This window comes from Taudactylus pleione, unplaced genomic scaffold, assembly GCF_031769625.1.
Source record: "Taudactylus pleione unplaced genomic scaffold, aTauple2 ptg000230l, whole genome shotgun sequence".
NCBI classification, from domain to species: domain Eukaryota; kingdom Metazoa; phylum Chordata; class Amphibia; order Anura; family Myobatrachidae; genus Taudactylus; species Taudactylus pleione.
This window is the reverse complement of record NW_028284632.1, coordinates 7,314,207-7,340,103: the sequence shown is the minus strand read 5'-3', so window position 1 is coordinate 7,340,103 and position 25,897 is coordinate 7,314,207. Positions and strand designations below refer to the sequence as shown.

At 41.0% G+C, this 25,897-nt stretch overlaps 1 protein-coding gene across 1 annotated transcript; it reads right to left on the bottom strand.

Annotated features, from left to right (window-relative positions):
* Positions 1-11,718: 11,718 nt before the first annotated feature.
* TAL1 (TAL bHLH transcription factor 1, erythroid differentiation factor) lies at positions 11,719-25,637 on the bottom strand. Its single transcript, XM_088479352.1, has 4 exons — positions 25,554-25,637; positions 21,074-21,751; positions 17,708-17,802; positions 11,719-15,912 (listed from the first exon to the last, which is right to left on the bottom strand). Exons 2-4 carry the CDS (start codon positions 21,688-21,690, stop codon positions 15,491-15,493), a joined length of 1,134 nt encoding a protein of 377 aa, XP_088335478.1. The 5' UTR covers positions 21,691-21,751; positions 25,554-25,637; the 3' UTR covers positions 11,719-15,490.
* Between the last annotated feature and the right edge of the window lie 260 nt (positions 25,638-25,897).

Below are 25,897 nucleotides of genomic sequence, written 5' to 3'. Positions count from 1 at the left end.
ATTGTCTGCAGAACTGTAGAGCAGTGGCGTAACTAGGGCAGGGAGAGCAGGGCACGTGCCCTGGGTACCGTGGGACCGGCGCTGCTGCTGGCCACGGTACCGGCCCGTCCTAGTTAGCCAGTGTAGTGCCGACCGCAGTGAGCCCCTTCCCTCCCCCTGAGCGCTTGCCCAATAGCGCCAGGAGGAGGGTGTCAAACGAGCTCATGCTGTGCATTCTAACACACACATCGCCGCCAGTGCAGCGACAATGTGTGTGTTAATCAGCAGCCAATGAGAGTCAGACAGACTCTCATTGTCTGCTGCTGCTGCCTCACACACATCGCCGCCAGCGCTCATGATGTCTCTCCCATAATGCAGAGCGCGCCAGCTCGGGAGGACTGACGTGCGGACGGTGGCTGGAGCCGGAGCGTGGATTCAGGTAAGTATTTTTCTTTTATTTATTGTTTTATTTTTAGTGTGTATTACTGGGGGCACTTTTACTGGGGGCACATGCTGGGGACACTAATGGAGGCACTAATGGAGGGGACTTATACTGGGGGCACTAATGGGGGCACTAATGGAGGGGACCTATACTGGGGGCACTTATACTGGGGGCACTAATGAAGGGGACCTATACTGCTGGCACTAATGGAGGGGACCTATACTGGGGGCACTAATGGAGGGGACCTCTACTGGGGACACTAATGGAGGGGATCTATACTGCTGGCACTAATGGAGGGGACCTATACTTGGGGCACTTATACTGGGGGCACTAATGGAGGGGACCTATACTGGGAGCACTTATACTACGGGCACTTATACTGGGGCACTTATACCGGGGGCACATACTGGGGACACTAATGGAGGGGACTTATACTGGGGGCACTAATGGAGGGGACCTATACTGGGGGCACTAATGTAGGGGACCTATACTGGGGGCACTTATACTGGGGGCACTAATGGAGGTGACCTATACTGCTGGCACTAATGGAGGGTAACTATACTGGAGGCACTAATGGAGGGGACCTCTACTGGGGACACTAATGAAGGGAACCTCTACTGGGGGGCACTACTAATGGGTGCACCATTGGGGGGACCACTACTGGGGACGACTACTGGGGGCACTGCATAGGGGGGGCTACTACTGGGGGGCACTGCATAGGGTGGGACTGCTACTGGGAGCACTATATAAGGGGCACTGCATAAGGGGACCATTACTGGGGCACTGCATAGGGGGGTCTACTACTGGGGGCACTATATAAGGGGCTTACTACTGGAGGCACAAGGGACACTGCACTGGGGACACTTAATAGGGAGGACCACTACAGGGGGCACTGGATAGGGGGGACCACTACTGGGGGCACTGCATAGGGGGGGGCTACTACTGGGGGGCACTGCATAGGGGGGACTGCTACTGGGAGCACTATATAAGGGGCACTGCATAAGGGGACCATTACTGGGGCACTGCATAGGGGGGTCTACTACTGGGGGCACTATATAAGGGGCTTACTACTGGAGGCACAAGGGACACTGCACTGGGGACACTGAATAGGGAGGACCACTACAGGGGGCACTGGATAGGGGGGACCACTACTGGGGGCCTGCATAAGGGGGACCACTACTGGGGGCACTGTATAAGGGGCCCTACTGGGGGTACTGCATAGGGCGGACTACTACATGGGGCACTGCATAAGGGGGATTACTACTGGGGGCACTGTATAAGGGGCACTACTGGGGGTACTGTACAAGGGGCACTACTGGGGACATTGCATACAGGGGGTATTGTACAAGGGACACTACTTGGGGCCTGCATAAGAGGTACCACTACTGGGGACATTGCATACTGGGGGTACTGTATAAGGGGCACTACTGGGGGCCTGCATAAGAGGGACCACTACTGGGGGCACTGCATAGGGGGGACTGTATAAGGGGCACTACTGGGGTTAAGGTGCATTTGGAATGGAAAGGAATGTTCAGAGTGACGAGAAAGGGGTATGTGTGTCATGTTGACACGCCCCATTTTTAAGTGACCATGCCCCTTTTGACCACGCCAAGTTTTTGGGCGCACCTTGGCTCCAAATACCCTAGTTACGCCACTGCTGTAGAGGGATGCAGTAGGGTACTTACCAGCCCCAGTCAGGATCCTAAAGGGTTCGGGTTTCCAGCGTCGATATTTAGTCCGCCGGCAATACATCCAGCAGCATTACATAACAATTCCGGCTGAAGAGACCTGTGCCGGGCCCACAGTAATTTTGGGTGGCGTGACCTAACGAAAGTAGGCATGGCCAAGCCTCCTTACTAAAAAAAACCCAACTATTTTCTGCACCATGAAGGACTCTCCACAGGGGGGCAACCTGTGCCCATCAGCCAGGAGCAAATCAAGGGGTGGCAGAAGCAGCTCAATTGCACCCAACCCACGCACAGCCAGAAGAGAATATTAAGATAAAGACAGGACACACACCAAATGGATTCGTATTTTATTAATCAGACACAGCAGCCTCCCTAGTCCCACCTGGGGAGACACAGGGGAGGCTCCCGCCGGGCCTCTCCATCTTGCCTGGTCCCGGGTTAATTAGTACCCGCTCCCCCAACACTCTGCGCCCCTGATTCTTTGCCTTGTGGTCTAGTGTCTGCTCCCCAGCAGGTCTGACCTGATCAGCTCTGTCATCCTCCTGGCTCCACTTCCTCTCTGCTCCTGCAGGTCCCCTGTTTGGCGCCAAAACACCTCCTTTTACCCCTTCTGGTCCGCAGTTTCATGCCAAACACTCACTGCTCCCTATCATGTCTATGGCTGCTAAATCACTCCCAGACGGAGCGGTGGCTCCTCTAGTAACTAGGAGGCAGCCATCTTGAGGACACCCATACTGGAAACCGGAATTTTGGATTAATCTTTTTGCATATACTGTAGACAAGGCTGTTTCCGTCTCTATGAAAATTTGGCCGTCAGGTGGGGTTTCTAGGTACTCAGAAACCCCCCCTGCGTGCGCTCAGGCAGGATTTTACTAAGCTCAAAACCTCTGCAAAACCACACTTTTGAACAGAAAAGGCTGTACTACTTTTCCCCAATTAAAGGTATATAAATCGCACAAAATAATGAGAATACTCTTAGAGGTATGTTTGATCACTAGGATCTGTGCAGCCTTTCCTCAAAATTTGAACCAGCACTAGTCCTTTAAGCTTATTTTGGTAATGAGAAAATCAGGAGAAAGAGTACAGGCTCCACCCGAAACTTCCACTACCAGTGCTAGACTTTACCAGCTGGGGCTAATGGCATTATAGCAGAGGGGACACACAGCGTGGGGTCACCCACCATAGTGCCAACCAACAGGGCCAGATTAACAATGGGGCAGATGGAGCTACAGCTCCAGGCCTCAACATAAAAATAGGCCAAGCATCATGTCAGCATGATGATGACCAGCTACCTAGCTGGTCATTAATCATAAATATTAAAATTGCAATTGTAGTGTTCTCACAAAGTTATGCAATTTTTCTATTTTTATGTGTTTAGGGAGACAGTGGGGCTGACAGTGTAGAGGGTGTACATGCCCACGTAGCTCTGGCCACACCCACATCAGACTAATCACAGCTCCTCCCCTTCTCAGTATAGGCCCTAAAACATTTTCAGCCCCAGGCCCATGTAGCTCTTAGTCTGGCCCTGCTAACCAATCCTAGGCCAGTCAGCATGGGGCTATATTTCCTAGGGAAATGGGTCCGCATAAAACTTGTGGTATCCGGGGCCTGCTGGTACCTAATATTAAGATAAAGACAGGACACACACCAAATGGATTCATAATTTTATTGAAGACACCACAACACTATCGTCATTTAGTAATTTATTACTCACTCAGAACCAATAAGAATACCCTCTTAGGTCCATGTAGCAGCCATGTCCTGGGCTTGGCAAAAAAAAAAAAAAAGACCTGAACTTGTCCCTAAGGAGTATCCGGATGGAAGATCGAAAGTCAATAGAGCGACAGGCAACAGATCGACAACAGGTCGACATGGTCAAAATGTCGACAGGGACAAACCCTGACTGACAAATTGTCGACAGTGCATAATGTCAACAGGGTTAAAAGGTCGTTGCAAAAATGGTCAACATGTTTTTATAGTTTTTCAACATTTTTAAGCTTAGGCACTAGAGCAGTGATTCCCAACCTCGGTCCTCAAGGCACACTAACAGTCCTGGCTTTACTGATATTCATGATTGTGTACAGATGGTTAAATCAAAATAACTGAGGTACTAATTAAGTCACCTGTGCTCAATCATGGATATACTTAAAACCTGGACCGTCAGTGTGCCTTGAGGACTGTGGTTGGAAACCCCTGCACTAGAGGGAGGGTTAGACTAGGGTTAGGGTTAGACTAGGGTTAGGTTTAGGCACTAGGGGGAGGGTTAGGGTTAGACTAGGGTTAGGTTTAGGCACTAGGGGGAGGGTTAGGGTTAGACTAGGGTTAGGTTTAGGCACTAGGAGGAGGGTTAGGGTTAGACTAGGGTTAGGTTTAGGCACTAGGGGGAGGGTTAGGGTTAGACTAGGGTTAGGGTTAGGCACTAGGGGGAGGGTTAGGGTTAGACTAGGGTTAGGTTTAGGCACTAGGGGGAGGGTTAGGGTTAGACTAGGGTTAGGGTTGGAGTTGAATTGCAAAAAAAAAATGTTGACCATTTTTGTGTCGACCATTTGAACCTGTTGACATTTTAACACCGTCGACCTTCTGCACTGTCAACCATTTGTCAGTCGATTGTTTTTGTCCATGTTGTCCTTTTGTCCATGTCGACCTATTGCCTGTCAACCTTCTGGTGTTGACCAATGGACTGTCAATCTAATTACTGTCGATCCATTATACCACACCCTCTCTAAGGTAACCTGTTGCGAATGACCAGCTTAGAGCCAGTCATTCCAATAGAAATGCTTAAAATGAAAGCACTTCATATATAAATTAAATTAAATTAAAACGATGAAGCGAGACTATACTGTGCTCTGCAGTGGCATAAATTCATCCCAGACACCCGGAGACAAGTTATAATGTGATGCCACACCCTAAAAAAAAAGGAAAACAAATCATCTATCCATACGCACAAAAACACTAATATAGAATATGTGAATTTGCTTCTATTAGGCTTATTTACTAAAGTCAATTTGCAGGATATCCTCCAAAACACCCTTTTTCTGGTATATACATCTATGCATTAGTCACAGATAAGATAGTGACCTGTATGGTGCAATTAGCATGAGGCTCAGAGTCTTCCTGATGGAGGCGAAAGCCACGTGATGTGGGGTGGGGAGCCCGCCTGATACCCCTGATGGAGAGGAAAGCCACCTGATGTAGGGGCTTTAAGAACTGAGTTTGAGTCAAGATACTGTAAGACTGCCACTGTGGTGGAAGTACAAATCACAAAATGCTCGGTCTACTGCCGACTGCTTCCCATGCCGGGAAGTTGCTCCACCAAAGATCTACCCCAGACTCAGTCACTGGTGCCCCAGGCCCCCACCTCCCATGCCCTCTTACCCACAGCTCCATCTGGTGCATCCTTGTTGACATCTGGCTCCTGGAAGATCTTCAGCCCCGCTTATGCTCGGGCCCGCCGCACAGGTCTATGGCTGAAGCTGCCACCAGGGAGGAGTGGGACGGAGAGTTGTGGATGAGGGGTGGTGCCAGATGTGTCACACTGGCATGAGAAGCTGCTGAGGAGCAGCAACATCAATGAGTGGGTACAGCTATAGATAGACAGAAGTGGCATCTGATGGTCTGACACACAGCCCTCTACTAGTATATGGTTATTGTAGTTTCTCAGGTGCCGGGAAGAGGTGCCATCTATTGGGGGCGGCCGTGACGGTACACTCTGGGTACATATTTACAGCCCTTAGTGGGGTGAATACATTGTGGGCAATGGAGGAGGTGCCCCTACAGTGCTGGCACCAGGCACCTCCATTGTCTTCCATAGTTCTGCACCTGGTGCTCTGTATACAAAAGTAAACTGGTCATAGATAAACACTCCTACAAGGCGTAGGCGCCATAGTATCCCTTTCCTTAATGACATCTACCAGGATCTGTAGTGTGTGGTATGCTTCTTTAAATTACCCTTGCTGACTACGACGGGGATTGAAGCAGTTGAGATGACGCTGATCACCCATGTTGTTGGCAGCTATCGGATGCAGCCACAGCATGACCTTCACCTGTGATGTCAGCAGTGCAGCCACAGCATGTCTCATAGGTTCACCGTGCCTAAGCGTGTCGGCACAGAGCATAGGCAGCATGATGTCAGTGTTGTGGAAGTGTCAGTCTATGGGGCATATTCAATTGTGTGCAAGAATAGCAAAAAACCCGCACCTGTGAGGTTTTTCCTGCAGGTGCGGGTTTTTTGCTATTCTATTAGGTGCGTGTTTTTTTTAAAAACACGCACCGGGAGTTTTCTTTCACGCACCTCCTGACCAAGCGTGAATTTTCCTAAATTCGATGATTTAAGGAAAAATCACCGGGACTTGCTCTGACACCCCCATGGCACCCCCCCCCTGAGGACTAATTAAGCAATTGGAAATATCCAATTAGCTTAATTAGTCCTTAATTACTCACCTTCCAAAGCGCTGTCTTTGGCATCTTCTTCTGCGTCCAGCGTCAGGAGCCGGCTCTTCTGCAGCAGGGTATGTCAGTGTGTGTGGTGTATGTAAGTGTGTATGAGTGAGTGAGTGTGTGGCCCCCCCCCAAACTGGGTGCTGGGAGAACTACATCTCCCAGCAGCCCTTGCTGCTCCCATCAGCCCCCGGGACTCCCCGCAGCCCCCTCTCCAGTAAGAAGAGAGAGGGGAAGCCACTGGGAGCCGCGGAGACCCGGGCAGGTAAGTGACTTTTTTTTTTAATTTACACGCCGCTGGGTTTTCATTGATAAAAAAAACATTGGACGCTGGGTTTTCAAGTGAATCCCGTGGGTATCGGGAGCGCGCATACCTGCGGGATTGCGAAATTGGCCGCGAGGGGTGCGAGGTTTTAGCCTCGCTAAACCTCGCGCCCAATTGAATATGCCCCTAAGTGCAGGTTTTTCTCCAACGCGTTTCATCATTAAAGGAAGGTAACCAGATTGGTGTTCTTGCAAGTCTTTTCACTCATTGGGTGGGATGCACTATTGCAATTTTTGTGGTCAAACCTCTGAAAATGATGTTTTCGGAGGGTTAGTTGCTCACCGAATATGCACCAAGCCCCGGAATGCGATACTTAGCCCAATTAGCATTGCCTAATAGAAGCCTAGGCTTCTATTTATGCCTCTCCCCTGGGAGGGATCCAATCAGAACCCTTCCAGCACCCCCCGTGCGTCATTCGACTCATGCGTAGAAGGACTTCTGGGTCTAGACCCAGGAGTCCTTCTATCGCAAATGACAGCTCCTACCGTGAAAGCTGTCCTTTATGATTTTTTTCATGAATACCGCGTTATGTACTCCAGCATGCATGCAATTAGTGGCGGGATGCGTTGCATGCAAATTGTGATGCGTTATGCATCCCATCCCATGTTATGATTGGTTGCACAAGAATGCACCACTATTTAATTAAATTAAGGCTGCATTGTTTCTACTAAAATAAAATTCAGACCTTTATTAATTGCTTCTTTAAAATAAAGAATATATTTTACAGTATGCACTTATTTGGTTTATGATTATGTGCTATTAGAGGGTAATAAAGTTGCTAGCCAGTTTTCCAAAGTCTTAAATGGGCCCATATGAGAATTCAGGTAACACTAATGATCAGTCCAATTCAGACTGGATTCATTTATGATGACATGTTTATTGCACAGGAAAAAGGACCACACTGGTGCCACTCTGCAAGATGAATGTCTTTAAAAGTCAACATGGAGACGAATAGGAGCTCAATCTCCCATCTCCTGACCATAGATCTCAATGACAACCTTTGAATGCAGCTATAGGGTCAATAACCATTTTGTTTGATTCCTGTCCCAAAAATATTTACAAACAACATTCAAAATGGAATGCTGCTTGTACAATGCAATAAACGTTTATTGTTTCTGCATTGTAAATGGAAATCCCAGAAATGTGATGTAAAATAGGGATTTTCTCCAGGTCAGAAGAAATTTGCTTGGGATAGCTGAATCACCTATCCCAATAAAGGCATTACTATTAGATCCATGATGGCATAATATTAACTGCTATTGGAATTACTATTATTATTATTAATAATAATAATAATAATAATAATAATAATAATAATAATAATAATAATAGTTACTTATATAGTGCTTTTCTCCAAGATAATAGGTACAGTTTGTATTGGTATTGCATTAAGGCAAAAAAGACAAAACCTGGTTTTCTGGGGCACTCTTTGATTCTAATGGTTAAATTTACTAAAGTGAGAGTTTTTAGAAGTGAGTTTTAGAAGAGATGTTGCTCATAGCAACCAATCAGATTCTACTTAACATTTAACTAGCACCTTCTAGAAGATAATAGCTAGAATCTGATTGGTTGCTATGGGCAACATCACTTCCAAAACTCACTTCTAAAAACTCTCACTTTAGTAAATTTACCCCTAAATGTTATGATTATATGATGTAGTGAATGGATGTAAATACAATTTTACTTTTAATGAAAAACACCTTAAAAATTAGTAGAAAGAGGTATACTCCACTTACAAACAAACAAATAAGTACATACTGTAGATATGTCAAATCACACCATATTAAACAATTAAATTCTTAGATGTGTCAAATCACATCATAGATGCAAATCTCTCGGCAAAAATATATCATATATATCCCTGATTGACACCTCCAGTAGTCAATGACTTGCAGGGAAAATGACACATACCATTATCCTATTCTAGAAGCCAAATTAGTGCATAAGTATAAACCACAAAGTATATACAGGAACCGGAGAGCATAATATCAAAAAATTAATTAAATAAAATTGTATATAACTATGCCCTTAAGTACATCCTAGCAAGAAATAGAGATATATATAGTTAGAATACAAAGCACACACAAATGAGGATATCGATACTAATTAGTGTTACACATTACTTAATTTCCAATTGCTGAAACTCAACAGTTAAAATTCGTTTAGTTTATGTAAATATGGTCTAAGATCAGCTAATTGGCTAATTAAATCTCCTGTTATTCATAATATCCACATTTCAGGAGATAGTAACACAGTGTAGATTGCAGGCATGTGACAAAGGAGTGATCTGTAATATTCTCTCTTCTAAAGCCTCCCATACACAGTGCGATATGCACCGTGCGACACAACGGGGGATCCGACATCCGACATATCAGGCGATCCCCACACACAGAGCGATCTGGTGGTCGACCGCCCTATATGCCGGCTCCCACCCTCCCCCTCCCGCATAGCGCTGTATTGGATCGCACATTGCATCCCCAGATCGACTGAACCTGCAGTAAGATCTGGGAGTGCGCTGTACGACCCCACAGGTGCGCGCACTAGCCGATATAATGCCCACACACGGTACGATATAGCAGCCAAATCGTACCAATCCGTCAGATCGGCTGAAAAACTGTTGAGTTTCAGCAATTGTAAATTAAGTAATGTGTAACACTAATTTATACTGATATCCTCATTTGTGTGTGCTTTGTATTCTAACTATATATATATATATATATATATATATTTCTTGCTAGTATGTACTTAAGGGCGTAGTTATAAACAAATTTATTTCATGAATTTTTTTATATTATGCTCTCCGGTTCCTTCATATACTTTGTGGTTTATACTTATGCACTAATTTGGCTTCTAGAATAGGATAATGGTATGTGTCATTTTCCCTGCAAGTCATTGACTATTGGAGGTGTCAATCAGGGATATATATGATATATTTTCGCTGGGAGATTTGCATGTATGATGTGATTTGACACATATAAGAATTTAATTTTTTAATATGGTGTGATTTGACACATCTATGTACTTCTGTTTTTTTGGGGCACTCTTTGGGGTCTGTTTACTAAGCTGTATTAGGAGATAAAGTGAACAGTGATAAAGTGCCAACCAACCAGCTCTTAACTGCCATTTTTCAAACACAGCCTGTGACATGGCAGTTAGGAGCTGATTGGCTGGTACCTTATCCCCGTTCATTTTATCTCCTAACACAGCTTAGTAAATAGACCCCAAAGAGTGTCCCCAAAAAAACAGACTTTGTCTTTTTTGCCTTTATGCAATAAAAATATATATGTGTCTCACACTATTCTTTTGGGTGCACCACCAACATAGGGTCATCTAATATATTTTTGGACAGATAGACCACCATGTTGGTTTTTGTGAAATTTCCTCTTTTTCAAATTTTTACTGGTGCGGACTCATCATCTATATCATAAACAGTTTGTATTGGATATGGTAGTAAATATAATAGGGATGATCTATTGGAGTTTTCGATATCTCCTAGTGGTGTCTGGCCAGGTAGTTGACATTCAGAAGTATGACATTCAGAATATACAACTAGATTGACATTGTTAAAATGTGGACATGCTCAGAATGTCAACATTTAACATGATGACACCAGAATGTCGACATATGTTTTTGGTTGATCTTTAGGGTTAATTTTAGGGGTAGGGAAAAATAAGCAAGACAAAGTCGCCATTTTGAGCGTGTCGACATTTTCACAGTGTCAACCTAATTGTATGTTGACATATTGGTTGTCAGCCTACCATCCACGTTGTTATTGTCACTGTTGACATTCAGAACCTGTCGGCATTTTAAATGTTGACCTTCTGAATGCCAATTAGTCATAACACACCCCTCCTAGCTATCTCTCCTTCTTTCTGTCCCTATAACTCCCTATGGGGTCTATGTACTAAGATGTGGAGAGAGATAAAGCGGACAGAGATAAAGTACCAACCAGTCAGCTCCTGTCATTTTTCAAACACAGCCTGTAAAGTGACAGTTAGGAGCTGATTGGTTGGTGCCAGCAGTGGTTCCTACCCTCTTGCCTGAGGGAGGCTGCCGCTGTTGCTGGTCTGACCATGGCTGGCAGGGTCCTGACGCCTGTGCAATGAATCTGGTAGGCACCAGGACTGGCGGTGGCGCTGCTCATGCGAATAAACACCAGTTTCTAGGGACTGCATTGGCTATGTGTAGGGCTGCCCAAAAGGCAGAGCAGCGGCTTCCACTGGAGGCCACTATTTGCTACTGGCAGCCCGGACTGGAAGTCTCAGGGGGAGGAGACATCCCCATGGGGCTACCTGTTCTTTGCGTGACTAGCAGGTGGCGCTTCCAATGGGAAGCCACTTCCAGTCACAGTGTAGCTAGAGCAGTCATGGAAGTAGCAGATTTTACTGGGGAGGCTGCAGCCCCGCAGCCCATAGGAAAAATCCACGACTGGTTGGTACTTTATCTCCATCCACTTTATCTCTCTCCAAGGCTTTGTACATAGACCTCTAAGAGTAAAACTCTGAATATAAATATGTACATGTCCTTTAGGTGGCATTGGTGTACTAGGGTGTGCATTATACATCAATCATTAGGTTCTGGACAACAAAGCATTGAAACCAATAAATACTAACAAATACTGCATTTTATCCTGCAAACTATTCTGAGATCCTGTTTTTACTGAGTGACATGTTATTCTATAACTAAGTTACTGGAACATGAACTGTAAGACAAAAACACTGCAGAAATTGCATTTTCATTCTTATCTTGATTGTATCTCCCAGACAAAATAATCATCAAAGAGAAATAACACATTGTTTATATAACTTTTATTTAGGAACATCTTCAATATTACATTATATAACAAGAAAAAAAAATGTGTTTTCTAAATAGCACATAGACAGAATCGCCAAAATGGCTTTACAAACTTAACTTTTCCCCTGCTAGACAAGTAGAGGAATGGTTAAACGGGTACCAGGCCTGGTCACTTAATTTCTGTAAAAAAAAATATGCAGAAAACAAACTAGACAGAACTCAAACAGTACGACATAAATGGAAAGTGCTGCAATTTACATTGAGATCCAAAACAAGCAAAATAATTATATATATATATGTACCTTTCCAATAACAAGCGAGCACTCTTGCCAACCTCAGAATGTTCAGTTGTGGGAAGGAGACAGTGTTTTGTTTTCTTTACAACTGAATAAAGGTCCATGTACCTTTATTACCCAGAACACATCTGATAAATCTTGTGGATTTATACTTCTATCTTGCCAGTGGATTCATATCAGGTGAAACATTGGAAAAAGCCCTGTTTAATAAAACTATTGTTTTGAGAGACAATATGCCCCCATTGCAATATATTGGTTGTACCTTTTGTGGCCATGCAGTTTTACCCAGTATATGCCCTATAAAACTGAACCTTTATTTATTTTGTCTTCCTCCAAGACAGGGTGCTTTGCATGTTTTATCACAGGTAAACCTGAATTTACTATTCAAAAAAAGTTTTGCATTTGCATGTGTTTTGTGGCAATTCCCACAACATAGAACAATTTCGTTTTGTTTTGTATAAAAACCAGACATTAACTAAAAATCTTTCAATTAATAGATTATTGTACTTATGTGGAAGGGATCGAACAGGGAAAACTTGCAACTAAATTAAGGAGGTGAAACGCGTGAAATGTTTAACATTTTGCTCATCTCTGTGCGGAAACAGTGACTCGTAGAGAAATGATAAGCTGCTTTCTCAGGAAAGTTGATTCAGCCCACAAAGTGGCTGCATTCACTGTTTGTAAGTGACAAATGCATTTTTTTTTGCTGCCTTGCCGTTAAAATAATCTCTGATAAACGTCAAATACAGTGGTGCTCAGTTGTAAAATAAGCATAAAGTCCACATACATTTATTATGCAATCCCAAATATATATGAAGTATTAATTTCACATTGCTGACATTATGTATATCAGTTTCATATCTACAATTCATAGTAGCACTGCAGACCCAAATCTGAATTCATAGCAATAAATGTGCATATTTTATATGGAGGGGTTTTACATTGCCGCATCCCTCGATCAGACCGGTATGACAGTTTCATGCATATAAAAATAAAGGCAGCCTACATTTACTGCACACAATATGATAAATTATTTTTTTTTGTTCGTTTACAATAAAATTAACCTTGTCAAACAGTTGGTGTCTCAAGACTTTTTGCAATATTGTTCTACACAGAGGACTTAATATGTTTTAAATAGCATACCAAATCAAAGATTATATGGAAGTTGCTATTATTTTTTAAAGAACAGGCGGTAACTGATTCTAAGTAGTATGGAGTTATTCAATAACATAGTGCAAAGGAAAATTATAGAGTCTATTTTTCAAATAGCAGCTATAGAAAAAAAATTCTATTGCCACTTATCACAAACTTGGGTTTCCAGTAGTAGATTCTTCAAAAATAAGTAAAAAATAGTGGAAAAAAAAAATTGTTAAAAAAAAAAAAAGAGAGATTTTTTTTTTTGTTATTTGAATAAATTTAGCAAAGGATAACATGTATTATTTTCATAATAAAACATTTTATTATATCACCAATCAGATGTAGACTTTTACCAATCTATCTGATTGATTGCTGTGGCTTACAGCAAATATTTAACTTGCCCTTTTGTATTAAATAGGTGCTATCTGTCACCCTTAATAGCCAACCAGTCAGATGTTTTCTTTCATTTTCTCAATTGCACAAGTAAAATGGCAAAATCTGATTGGTTGCTATGGTTACCTCACCTTCCGCTCATAGTTACCTGTGAAAATGTTTCTATAAATAATTCTAGCTACCATGGGCACTATTAATTGTCTACTCATTTTGTCCAAGCTTGAAGCAACATTATACTTGGCAATATTTTACGTTTCCAGTGACTTGAAAGCACCACGTACACAGGAAGTATTGTATTGGTGAAAATTGTAGCGATACAATAGCCATCATATCATGTTTGCAAATTATCACAATCTACGTAGGTGCCAGCATTTTTAAAGATTCTGATTGTAGATCAAACATGCTACCTTCAATGGAGTTTCAGGGGCCCTAAAGCAATATAACTGCAACTATGGCATGTTTACTGAATTTAATCATAATTTATATTTTGGCTTTGAACTATACCTACTCATAAAATATTAACTCATAATGTATAAGAATATATCGTGAGAATTGCATCTAACAGACATAAAAAGAGGAATCGGTAATGGTGGCAATTGCAGGGACATTTCTAGGGATGAATTTTTAAACCGGGGAATTTAATTATAAATTAGTGAAATTTGGCAACAATATTATAACATATTATCTACATATAGTTACTCCTAATTTATCAATATTAAATTATGATACTCAAAAAACATGCAGTAAAGCAGGAATTGCAATGCTCAATTGATCAATACTGAAAAATAGGGCACCAGGTTAGTTAGACCTAACACAGGCCCCGGAAAAGATAGATACTTGAAAACTTGCAGGGGTGATAGTATTATCTTTCATGGATTCAGCAGGGCTCCCTTCCTTCGATTACATTTTCATAAATACATTCCATTGTGAATTTGTGAACATGTGGCGGGGCATCTGTGAACTGAACACAGAGCTGAGATCATACTGGGAAAAAAAAGCAGGACATTCCACCCCGTACAAATGCAGTGGGTAACATATATTTGTCTATATAAAAACAAATATTGTCAAAGTTACCGTAAGCATGAATGCATAAAATGTTATAATTTAATGTGGCAGTCTATTCCCTATTACAAATAGTAAAAATACTGCTGAGTTCTGAACAAGTCTCAAATAAATGTATATACACATACTGTACCTTCTTTCTAACAGGTACCACGTAAAAATAATTTCAACTGTAAGCTCTTGCAGGGTCCAAATCCCCCAACTAGAGGCTTTGTTACCGGTGATGTGTTTATGACAGATCCTTCCCCTGAATATTACTTTTGTTTTACTAGTTTAGTGTCTGAAAAACACATGTCCTTCTCATATACACTTAAAATAGGATTTTCTGTTAAATTAAAATATATATTTGTGTATATCATTTAAAGATTGAGCATTCGTATATTCACCCAAATAGGGTGAACACTTTAACACATAATGCTGGTCACCAGGGATGTACCGGTGCTATTGGTGCTGCCACCCAGGGCATAGGGAAAATGGGGTGGCATGGCTGCTGCCCTGGCAGCACCAGTCTGCAGCTTGTAGGATGCCTGAAGAGAAGCCCCACTGCCCAGCTTCCTGTTCCCGACCTTCTCCCTGTGACATCATGATGTCACATTGGATGGGGGAGTAGGGGGGGGGGGGCTAGGTGGTTAGCCAGGGTGCAGAAGTACAGCTCCTCCCAATTTGTATGTGCCATTTTGCCAGATTGCTACATGATACAGGATATTGGTTAAAAATACACCTCTTCCGCGATTTTTGTTCTGTTCCTCCACTGTAGTCATCGTTCTTATGTTCAGAGTTTCTGGGGGGGAGTTTTCAGAGTACCTTAAAGATAAATATTGTCTTGTCATCCCAAGTATGCACATACACTGAGATCACGAATGAAATAACCCAAACCAATGGGTCATCGTCAACAGACAGTCAGTAGTCAGAAAAGAGTCCTTTCTCCATGAACTGGTCATCGTTGTCCATTGCTCTCTACAGGGAGCAAAGTTTGGTGGATGTTTCTGTTGTGTTTGGAGTCCATTGTGTCGTGATCTTCTGAGAAGCTGTCAGGACTGGGTGCTCCATCTAAAGAACTTCCACAGCTAGAGTTTGGAGACAACATATCTTGCAGAAGATCCTGTTGGACCATAACGCTATCTTTGTTAATTTTGCTCCTCTGGTTGCCTTCTTCCTCTTGGTCATCGAGAAGTTTGGCTAGGAAGTTGATATATTTCATGGCCAGGCGTAGGATTTCATTCTTGCTTAGTTTTTTATCTGGAGGATGAGTGGGGATCAGCTTACGCAGCTCGGCAAAAGCTCCATTCACATTCTGCTGCCTCCATCTCTCTCGACTGTTTGTGAAGATACGACGGACCACCTTTGTATGAGGACCTCCTGCAATAAAACAACAAAACAAAACATTATATAGGATTAGCAATTATAAATTTAGAATAACAGTTAAAATAGGAAAACGGAAGTTATTATGCATCACAAAACGGTATAAATGCAAGAAGATGATAGGGTGCAATAATATATTTTAGCATATACTATAGGATTCAAGTTTTATATGTTCTGCAGCATATTGTTTATATGTGTATTAGCTCCTGATCTGTGTAGCGAGCAATGCGGATATTTGCGCAAATTGACAATGTTTTTCTACTGCGCATGAGTCAGTAAAAAGTCACACAGCAGATGCGTCCCACAGAAAGTTTGCACAGAGATAATTCGCGATTTAAACTCAAGGTATCCGAAGTGACTTGGAAATGTGCTGGGCGGTGGCTATTCAGACGCACGGATATCGTCTGTCTTATGGGCGCGTTATAGGAGTGCAGTGTTGCTGAACTTATTGCGAGCTCAGATGCTTAATCGCTCACGTTGGATGCCATGCTCAGAAGGAGATTCTGCACCTAGCATGGGCCTGGTACAAGTTTCGATAGTGCAACTGATGGTTGAATCTGAAAATGCACCAAGCAGTACTACAATGTATAAAGATGCTCAAAGTAGGGTTCTCAATCCATGTACAGTCAGGTGCATGGCTGTACACCAAGGAAGTGCTTGTAGTGGTATTAGCATAAAGTTGCACTCGCTATACCGGCAAAAGACGTGGTTGCAATGAGTTGCAGCACATTTCTGCATATTTCATTACATAAGTGTTTATGAGTCTTAGTCCCTGCTGTGCATCCATTAAAATATGGAACTATTTCTGAAATTGGCCTATACCATGGTTGGTGACATAATACAAATGCTCTATGGGAGACTCCAGAGGGCAGAAGCAGGTGGGAGTTGCAGGGGGTGTGGCGCAGTGAATCAGAATACCGCGGATCTGCTTCCCACTGCTCAAAGCCGCAAAGAGGGCGGTCAAGTCCCTGGACCGCCCACTTCACTGGGGCAATGTGTGGATCCAAGAGGGTAACCTACTTTCTCGGGGGCCCAAGAGAACGCCTCAAAATTCAGGAGTCTACCAGACTTTCCAGCAAGTAAAACCTAAAGCACATTACAGAAAAGTATATACAAAAGTTTATGAATTTGAAGTTAACTGCATAGGGGAATATTATTATTATTGCTTCATAATTAAATTGTTCACTTTAAAGAATACATTTCTTTAAATATTGCAGAGTTTTATTATTATTTTTCATATAAACTCTGGTACAGTAACCTGTGTAAGCAGGGAACTAGCCGCTTTTCATGATCAATAGAACAATGGGAAGTCAGCCGCAACTGCCCCCACATTGTATGCACGGAACTACGGGGGAGATTGATCAAAGCTTGGAGAGAGATGAAGTACTAACCAAACAGCGTCTAACTGTCATGTTACAAGCTGTGCTAGAAAAATGGCAGTTAGAAGCTCTTTTAACCCATATGCAGAACTGTACGCAACTCTGTGACCAGATCACCCCCATCTGTACACAGCTATTTACAAGTGCGCTCAACTATGCATGGACCGCAATTTTATCGACGCGCCCTCTCTAAACTGAGGCTATGCGAGAACATCCAGTCACAGCCCAGTTCCACCTACTTATGTCTCAGCATTGCCCATAGGCTTGGTTCTGAAGCATGCGCAGTGCGAAAACACGCTCAGCAAATGGACTCGCGTTTCCCACTGCATCAGCCCCAAGATACACTAAAATAGTAAAACATTACACTAAGCAGTTGTTCTTCAATGGAATATAATGAAAGGATGGGCACCTACCTTCAGTCACCTCCACTTCATAGGGCCCTGACCGTCTCTTGACCCTCACATTGTTATTGTACATTGGGAAGGATTCAGTATCATCAAAGTAGCCACTGCAAAAATAATAATACACTCATTAATATGTCAGTAGGTCAGAAGTTGTATAATTACCAATAAAAAAAAACTATAAACTGGTATAGAATTAAACAATTTCATTATAATTTACATTTTAAAATGAGATAATAATAAAAATGTATGACGTTTAAGTGTTAAGGTATTCTTTTTAGTATTTAAATGTTTGATTAAATATAAAATGTTTTTTAATAAAAAAATATTTATTAGATATAACTATTTCAGTTTATAGCAAACTAGCATTTTTTTTTACTTTTAATGAACATTAAAAAAAAATGTACGCAATATATTACCTTGTCTGATGTGTGTATGCACAAGGAAATACTGTAGTATATATGTCAATATTTTTAATTTTCTTTCATTTGTGACTTTCAATTTAATAAGAGTATTACTTAGAATGTAGCATTTTGACCAGGATGCAGCGGCCATTTTGTGATACCTCATCCACCAGGGGTGTGCAATGCTCTAAGTGTATGAAAAATCAACACATAGCTGCAACATTTGTAAATTCAATATGTACTTGAGGCATATGTTATGTTGTAAATGTATTCTGTCATTTGTGATTCAGCTACTTAAAATGTATAGCTTCCAAAGTGAAGTGTAATTTCAGGCAGTAACAAAATATGGAGAGAGAAAGTGAAAATGAATGCGAGAGAAAAAGATGTTTTCAGTGGCTAACAAAATGGAGGACAAGACGACAAGATAGAAAGAACATGTTAGGCAACGTTATGCAATTAAATATTTTATTACTGCCTTGAAATAAGCATTGCAACAGCAGTGATCGCAGTGTATTAAAATTCCAATCCAAGTTTTAAAGGACATTTTGTGTTTTATCTTTTAAAATCCTTAAGATTTCAGCAGTAGCCGCAGAAGAGAATAAAGCTGTATACAAATAAATATAACATAATACAAGATTGCAGGCAGTAGAAACTCAAAAAGAGAGAATATATCATATTGTCAATTTAATTAACTAACAAATACAAAAATATATGTTGCTGTGGTCACATGTTGAATATCCTTCATATTTTTTCATATTCAAAATATTTCCACTCATATAATCATAGTCGGGGGGCTGAACTTACGGTTTTATTTACTGGGAATAATAAAATATTCCAATATTTGGGGTAAACTGAGCATGTGACACATGGTGCAGGAACAGTGTAGCAGACAAAGGGTTTATGGAAGGTGGGAAAAAGGAAAATCAGGAGAAGTAATATACAGGGAAATCATTAAGGATAGGACAAGGAAACGGAAAGTGAACAGGAAAAAAAGGATACAATTACAAAGATAGAGGAAGTAGCAGACACAATCTGTATGGGGAGAGGATATATGGTGTAGTAAATAAAGATTTAATAAAGAACTGTATTATAACTTCTCTGTAATTAATATTTAGCGCTGATATTTGAAAGGACATGCCTTTCAAATATCAGCGACTGAGAATTAACAGCAATGTGGCACTACTAAAACAGTATTAAAAGTTATCGATCATTCATTGGACAATGATTATTATTATTTTACTATATGCTTTAATTATAATTTAAAGTGACAGAGTATATCACAGAGGTATTTAACAAGATGGGAAAATGTGAGTACAGACTATAAAGAAGGATCTTGTTCATTTACCATGTGTACCCACCAAAAACATGTCTATAGCACTCACCTAAAGCTATTGTACTATACTGTATTTATCAATGCCTTAATGACAGAGCGTAATAAATCCCTCTGTTAGTATAAATGCTAGGTGACATTCCTACAGTGAATCTGTAACTTGTTCCATGTCATGGATGGGCATTTTATGGTTCTACAGCTTTTGAGGAACTAAAAGTACCAGCATGCCCTGTCAGCCAAAGAGCTGCTGCTTGGGTTCACCCTCCCTAAGCAGCAGATTACTGTGTCAACTTTTATGTTCTAGATACTGGATTCAAATTGATGACTATCAAATTACTGATTGACCTACTACACATCTATCTGAACGTAATACACAGAAATTAAATGTACATCCACCAGTACTGTCAGTGAAAAAACACCTCCTGGGGGGCGACCTTTTGCCTATAACTTATACCTATTTAGAACTATGATATACACATTTGTTGGTTATTTTTTTTATATAATAAACTACAAGTTTTATTAAAAAAAACTGCAGTAAATTCCATAAACCAACCTTAACACTTGCAATGACGTGTGCACTATAAAAAGGTAAAATATGATCACACTAAACATATTTGGCAGTGAGCTACAAGCCATTCATTTAGACTTTTACAGTAACATATTTGAAAATGAATTCCCTGTATAGTGGAAGAGAGGTAAGAGTGGTTTTGGTAGGATGTGCTAAGATGTGGGGTGAGTTAGGTGGTTTTTGTGGGGTGTGGTAATAGCCTTGGTGGGAATGGCTAGGGTGACCCATGAGTAGGATACATTGGTTATGAGAGAACGTGCTAGAATGGTCTGCATGTATATGCTTTTAGACAGGTGTGCTGATAGTGACCTGCAATTCTTTTGCGGAATTTCAAAAAATGAATGAATTATTAATATAATTTAAAGTATTGAATAATTAGAATGAATGCTGGTGGGTAGAGAGTAATGTACTAAGATACTCTGCAGGAACAGTGACATAACATGGCATAGGGAATAGATGTTCTCGGTTGGTATTGATGACACCCACCGATATTCTATGTATCATGAAATGTTTTGTTTTAGGTGAATGATGACATCATGTGGAATATTGATGACACTGTTATGCTCGCTGTCATGATAGAGAATTTAGTGCTACTAAGGTGTTCTGCAATAGAGCTACTGTTGTGAGATGTGCTGAAATGCCCCATAGGTCACATCATTTGCAGAAGGTGAAGTGAGAATGAGAAGCTCTGCAAAGAAAAACCAGGTGGGTGGGTTGAAATAAGAAGCTCTGCAAGGTGACCATCTCTGCAGGTCAGATATATTGGATGAGGTTTAGGAAGAAGCTCTTCAGGATTGACCTGGTTGGACAGACAGACAGACGGATAGATAGATACATAGAAATCAGTGAGAATATGAGATAATAGGTATCCTGGACATATAGTGACTGACAGCGAGAGGGAAAGGAGATATGGATGCGCTGGAAGAGTGGGTGGGATGGCAGTGACAGTGGGAGGTGGAGGCTGCCATGTGGAGATACTGCAGGTGATAATGGTTCTGCATACAATGATAATAATCTCCACATAATACTGATAGATCCGTGATGAATGAAATAAGTTGCAAATATTAATTACCAACCTGTTTCCCGGATCTAGTGGCTGACTCAGTCCATACAGCATGGCTCTGCCGGCCGTCTGCAAGGGAAGAACAGCTGGGGGACTCAGCTGCACCATTCGGGCTTCAGTCACTTGCTCAGCTGGAGGTCCAGACACAGGCAGCGGAATAGGGGGTCTGCACAGCTCTGTCGTAGCAGTCAGAGGATGTCCGGCTACTAGGAGAGGGGTCCTGCAGAGCTCTGGCGCTGAGGTCAGTGGGGGTCTGCAGAGCTCTGTGGTTGGAGTTAGGGGGGCTCTGCAGAGCTCTGTGGCCGGAGTCAGGGGGGCTCTGCACAGCTCTGAAGTTGGAGTCAGGGAGACTCTGCAGAGCTCTGTGGCTGGAGTCAGGGGGGCTCTGCACAGGTTAGTGGTCCTCAGTTTTTGCAGTCTCAGCTCTTGCTCTCTGGTCTTTATATTGCCCGATCCCTCCCCCCTCCTGAGCAGCTCAATCACCGGCACAGCTCGAGGGGGGGAGCTGGGGGCCGCCCCCTCCTTCACCCCACTCAGCTCCACTCCACGCGTGCTCTCCGCCTCTGTCTCATGGGGAGGGGATGTGACCTCCTGAGAGTCTCCCATCTCGGACCCCAGCCTCTCCATCATCCGCAGGGGCAGTGGGGGGCAGTAGTCATATCCCAGCTGTCAGCTCCCACTCACACCCTACCTGGGGGCAGGAAACACAGACATGTAATGTACCAGGCAGGGGATTTGCTATCCTGCCCTAACCCCAAATATACTATTAGCTGAGTGACCCATCCTATGCATGTCATTGGAACCTACCACCAGCAATATTCACTATACTATACTGCTCCTGTACAGGTAACCCACCCCCATCCAAGCATCGTTATATCTGATCAGTCATCATTTTCACAACATGAAAACATAAACGTTATAGCTCTATAATGCCCGGCCCCAACTGAAGCTTATATTGGACGAATTCTGACGTCATTAGAAATACTACAGTACTAAATGACATGTCTTGTGCATTATAAATTATAAGTGCAGAGGTTAGAAGACATCTGGAAACTGTTACTTATAATATCCGTATCATATACAGTAGAGGACACAGCTATATATCCTAGGCAACATGCAGGTTTGCAATCATTGTGAAGATACAAGTTCCAGCCTTGCCATGCTGGGACATGTAGTGCCATGACAGCTATAGAGCCGTCACAAGCTGTCTGCATCTGTTCTATAGTCATATGTGTTTTTTGTTAGTTATCCTTAAAACTTATTACGAATATTATGTAGATATTTCTTCACTAAGCCGGACACTTTATTCTTCATTGTGGAACAATATTGTGACCTATTTCCACGTTGCAGGACAATAATGTCACAAGTCAGATATCTGCAGGGGGCGGTAATGTAGAGGAGATGGCAGGGGGGCTTGCTCAGTGTCAGTGTAAATGCACTGTTATCCTCAGCTACAAAATAACGACTTCAATACAAGGGTTAAACAGTTAAATAGTCATTGGGAGACTATAATTCTGATGATTAAATGATTAGTAATTTTTGTGTATGTATATATATATATATTATATGCACAAAACAATATGCACACAAACGCATGTTTGTAGCTAGTTACTAATATACTCTGGCATCAGTTATGAATGGCAGGAAACCCCAATTGCCTTCACGAATTAATAATTGGTATTATGTAAGTAATATTATTATTACACTCTTTATAGAGCTAAAATATTCCCCAAAGCTGTACACAATAAAATTAGCATAGAGAACAGAAATGTCTGAGAAGGGTATAGGCTCTGGGTTTCTCCCAGTGTCGCCCACAACAAGCATTGCATACACTATTCTATTGTTAGGGTACACTGCACAATATACAGTATATAAAGAGGCCATATAAATGTATAGTGTATTATGTATATAAATATATTTGTATATATTATACATATAGTACAAAATTTATGCACATACTACAATATATATATATATATATATATATATATATATATATATATATATATGTATATGTAAACTACTGCTAATACTATGACTACAGGATGTGTGTGTACAAAGTATATACAGTGCAAATTAGCCCACGGCATAATGTGTGTTTGTACAGTATACTGTTTTATGAACGTACATTATTGAGTGATACGTTATCCAATTTATACATAGCATATACTATATAGTACGCACACACACTATACACCGCGATGTACCGTGCAATGCAGTTATTTGTTAAACCGTTTTATTTATCCATTTCAACAATGGCAGCAAGAATTACAAGTAATTACATGATCATTCACATCATAATATTCCAACCATAGGAAAATAGAATTAGAAACTCCAATATAACTATGTAAAACATACATAAATGGCAATACTGGATAAGGTTTTATTTTTCCGTTAACCAGAACAAATGAACTATACTGTGTAATTCTTCATATGGTTTTCCTGTTTATTTACTGGCCCATATTTCGGTTTTATTCAGATTGTATATGGTCTGCTTGCAGCATACCACGCTGTGCAATTAAACAGTGAAATCACCTCAATATAAGGATATTATGAAAGACTCGGATATAACCATCTAATTTCACGTGAAAATCTCCAACCCCCACCCATCCCCCGCCCCTGCCCCCTAATGAGCTACTGTACTTTGGTGACAGTGAAATGGTTAATAGAAATAACAGACATATAATATCTTTATTTTCTAGAAATTATATATTTTTCTGTATATATCTAATTTTTGGATACAAAATAAATGTGCATATAAATTTATCACATGTAACCAGGAATGCAACAGATCTGATGCCACTAAATATAACTATTTGTATCATTAAATATACTTTATTTGAGATAACTAACTAGTGCCGTCTATGGAATTAAAATAGGTTACATTCACGATTTAATAACAATGGGAACAGATGTTTACAAGGTAAGTATAAAGGGGCAATCCGGGTCCTTCTATCCAGCATCAGTCACACTAAATATATTTCCACTAAAGGAAAAAAATAAAAATAAAATAAAAATTATATATATATATATATATATATATATATATATATATATGTGTGTGTGTGTGTGTGTGTGTGTGTGTGTGTGTGTGTGTGTGTTATAGAGGTGATGATACAGTGTCCCTGTGTCTTTGTTAGTACAGTACATCTAGGACACAATCAGGAGCTGTGACCCGTTATCTTTATAACCTCCATCATCAGCCCTATAAAACCTCCCCAGTCACACAGCTCCTCGTCCTGTAAGTAGCCAGCACCAGCCTTTATCGCCGCAGCTAACCCACCGCCATCATAACACCTATATAATAATATTCATAATACATTCAGATCACTAATAATACTCAATATACTATATTAACAGGATTACCTAGAAATCACCAGGAATGAATTATTATTTTCTTGAAACTGATGTCGTTATTGGCACTTCTTGGAAAACGGTTTTTTAGTAAACAACGTGATATATACAATATACTACGAGATAATAATTCAGCCGACTCTGTTAAATACAAGGACAATAAATTTATATACACTCAACGTTTCTGGATCAGTAGAATCCTTTATTAAGATATCTATCTATCTATCTATCTATCTATATATCAGTTGTATGTTTTTGTTGTCAGTATAATGTACATATTTATGTATAAATCTTACTTTGATAATATATATATATATATATATATATATATATATCGTTACATAACATTATGCCTATATATATGATAATTATATACACCTGTAGATATATATATATATATATATATATATATACACTGTGTATATATATATATATATATATATATATATATATATACTGTGTATATATATATATATATATATATATTAATAACTATATATTTATAGAGGAGATAGGTAAATAGATACTAAATGTGTATATCGAATTTTGTTTGCTCCACTTGATCTAAATAATAGTAAATAATAGTAACAGCCAGGTGGGCACAGTACAGTCACATATATAATATCTGTGTATAGTGATAATTGTTTCCCTAAAGTAAAACCATGTAAAACAATGACCATTTTTCTCGCGATAAATAATGATAGTATTTTCTCTCCGGCTTCCTTTTTAAATATTAGTAACATCTGCATAAGGCAAATAAAACTAAATTTCCGACCCCCACCAAAATGGAGCTATATGCAGTAATGAGATCCCACACGGGTGTAAGGGGGAGCTCGCTCCGATATACACTGTGCAGAACCTATGTCTGTGTGTCATGTATGTGTGACACACACAACATGGACATGCCAGCACTAAGGACTACCCGGTGATACAGGGAGTCCCTGCAAGTCAGGACCAACACACATCATAAAAGGAAAATAAAATGTCATTCCAGCAGTATCTATCTGCAATTCTGTGGTTAATAACCCGCATCCCCCCCTCTCCCTTCCTTCTAATGACCCCCGCTACACCCACCAGATCACAGCACCCTTCACCAACCACCTCCAAAAAAAAAACAAAAGACATTAGGATTTACTCACCGTTTGCCTTTCATTTGTAAAAGTGACTGAAGCCATTTTGTGGCCTATTCATCGCTGCAGTGGGTGTATTTCAGGGGAGTAGTTGGGTGGTTGCAGAATTGGATCTAATCCCCAGCTAGTCTGGCTTCCTATTTAGTATGGAGAGAGGAACACTTCAACAATGTGTCCAGGGGAGATAAGGAGGCTGCTGTGGCCAGCCTGCCCTGATAAGCCCCTAAGCCCATTATTTATGAAATGATTCATTATTATTTGGCAATTTTATCGAAGGAAGGAGGAAAAATATGGCAGGGATATATGCATTGGAATAGATGCCTTGCAGCAGGATTTTACTTCTTTTTTTTTTT

Bases quoted from the DNA above. Each gene is read 5' to 3' on its own strand.
- TAL1 (XM_088479352.1), bottom strand. From the start codon at position 21,690: ATGATGGAGAGGCTGGGGTCCGAGATGGGAGACTCTCAGGAGGTCACA. The intron at 17,803-21,073 runs GTTGGTAATTAA...TTATTTTTGCAG, and splicing joins CCACTAGATCCGGGAAACAG to TGGCTACTTTGATGATACTG. The intron at 15,913-17,707 runs GTAGGTGCCCAT...GTTTTATTGCAG, and splicing joins TGAAGTGGAGGTGACTGAAG to GAGGTCCTCATACAAAGGTG.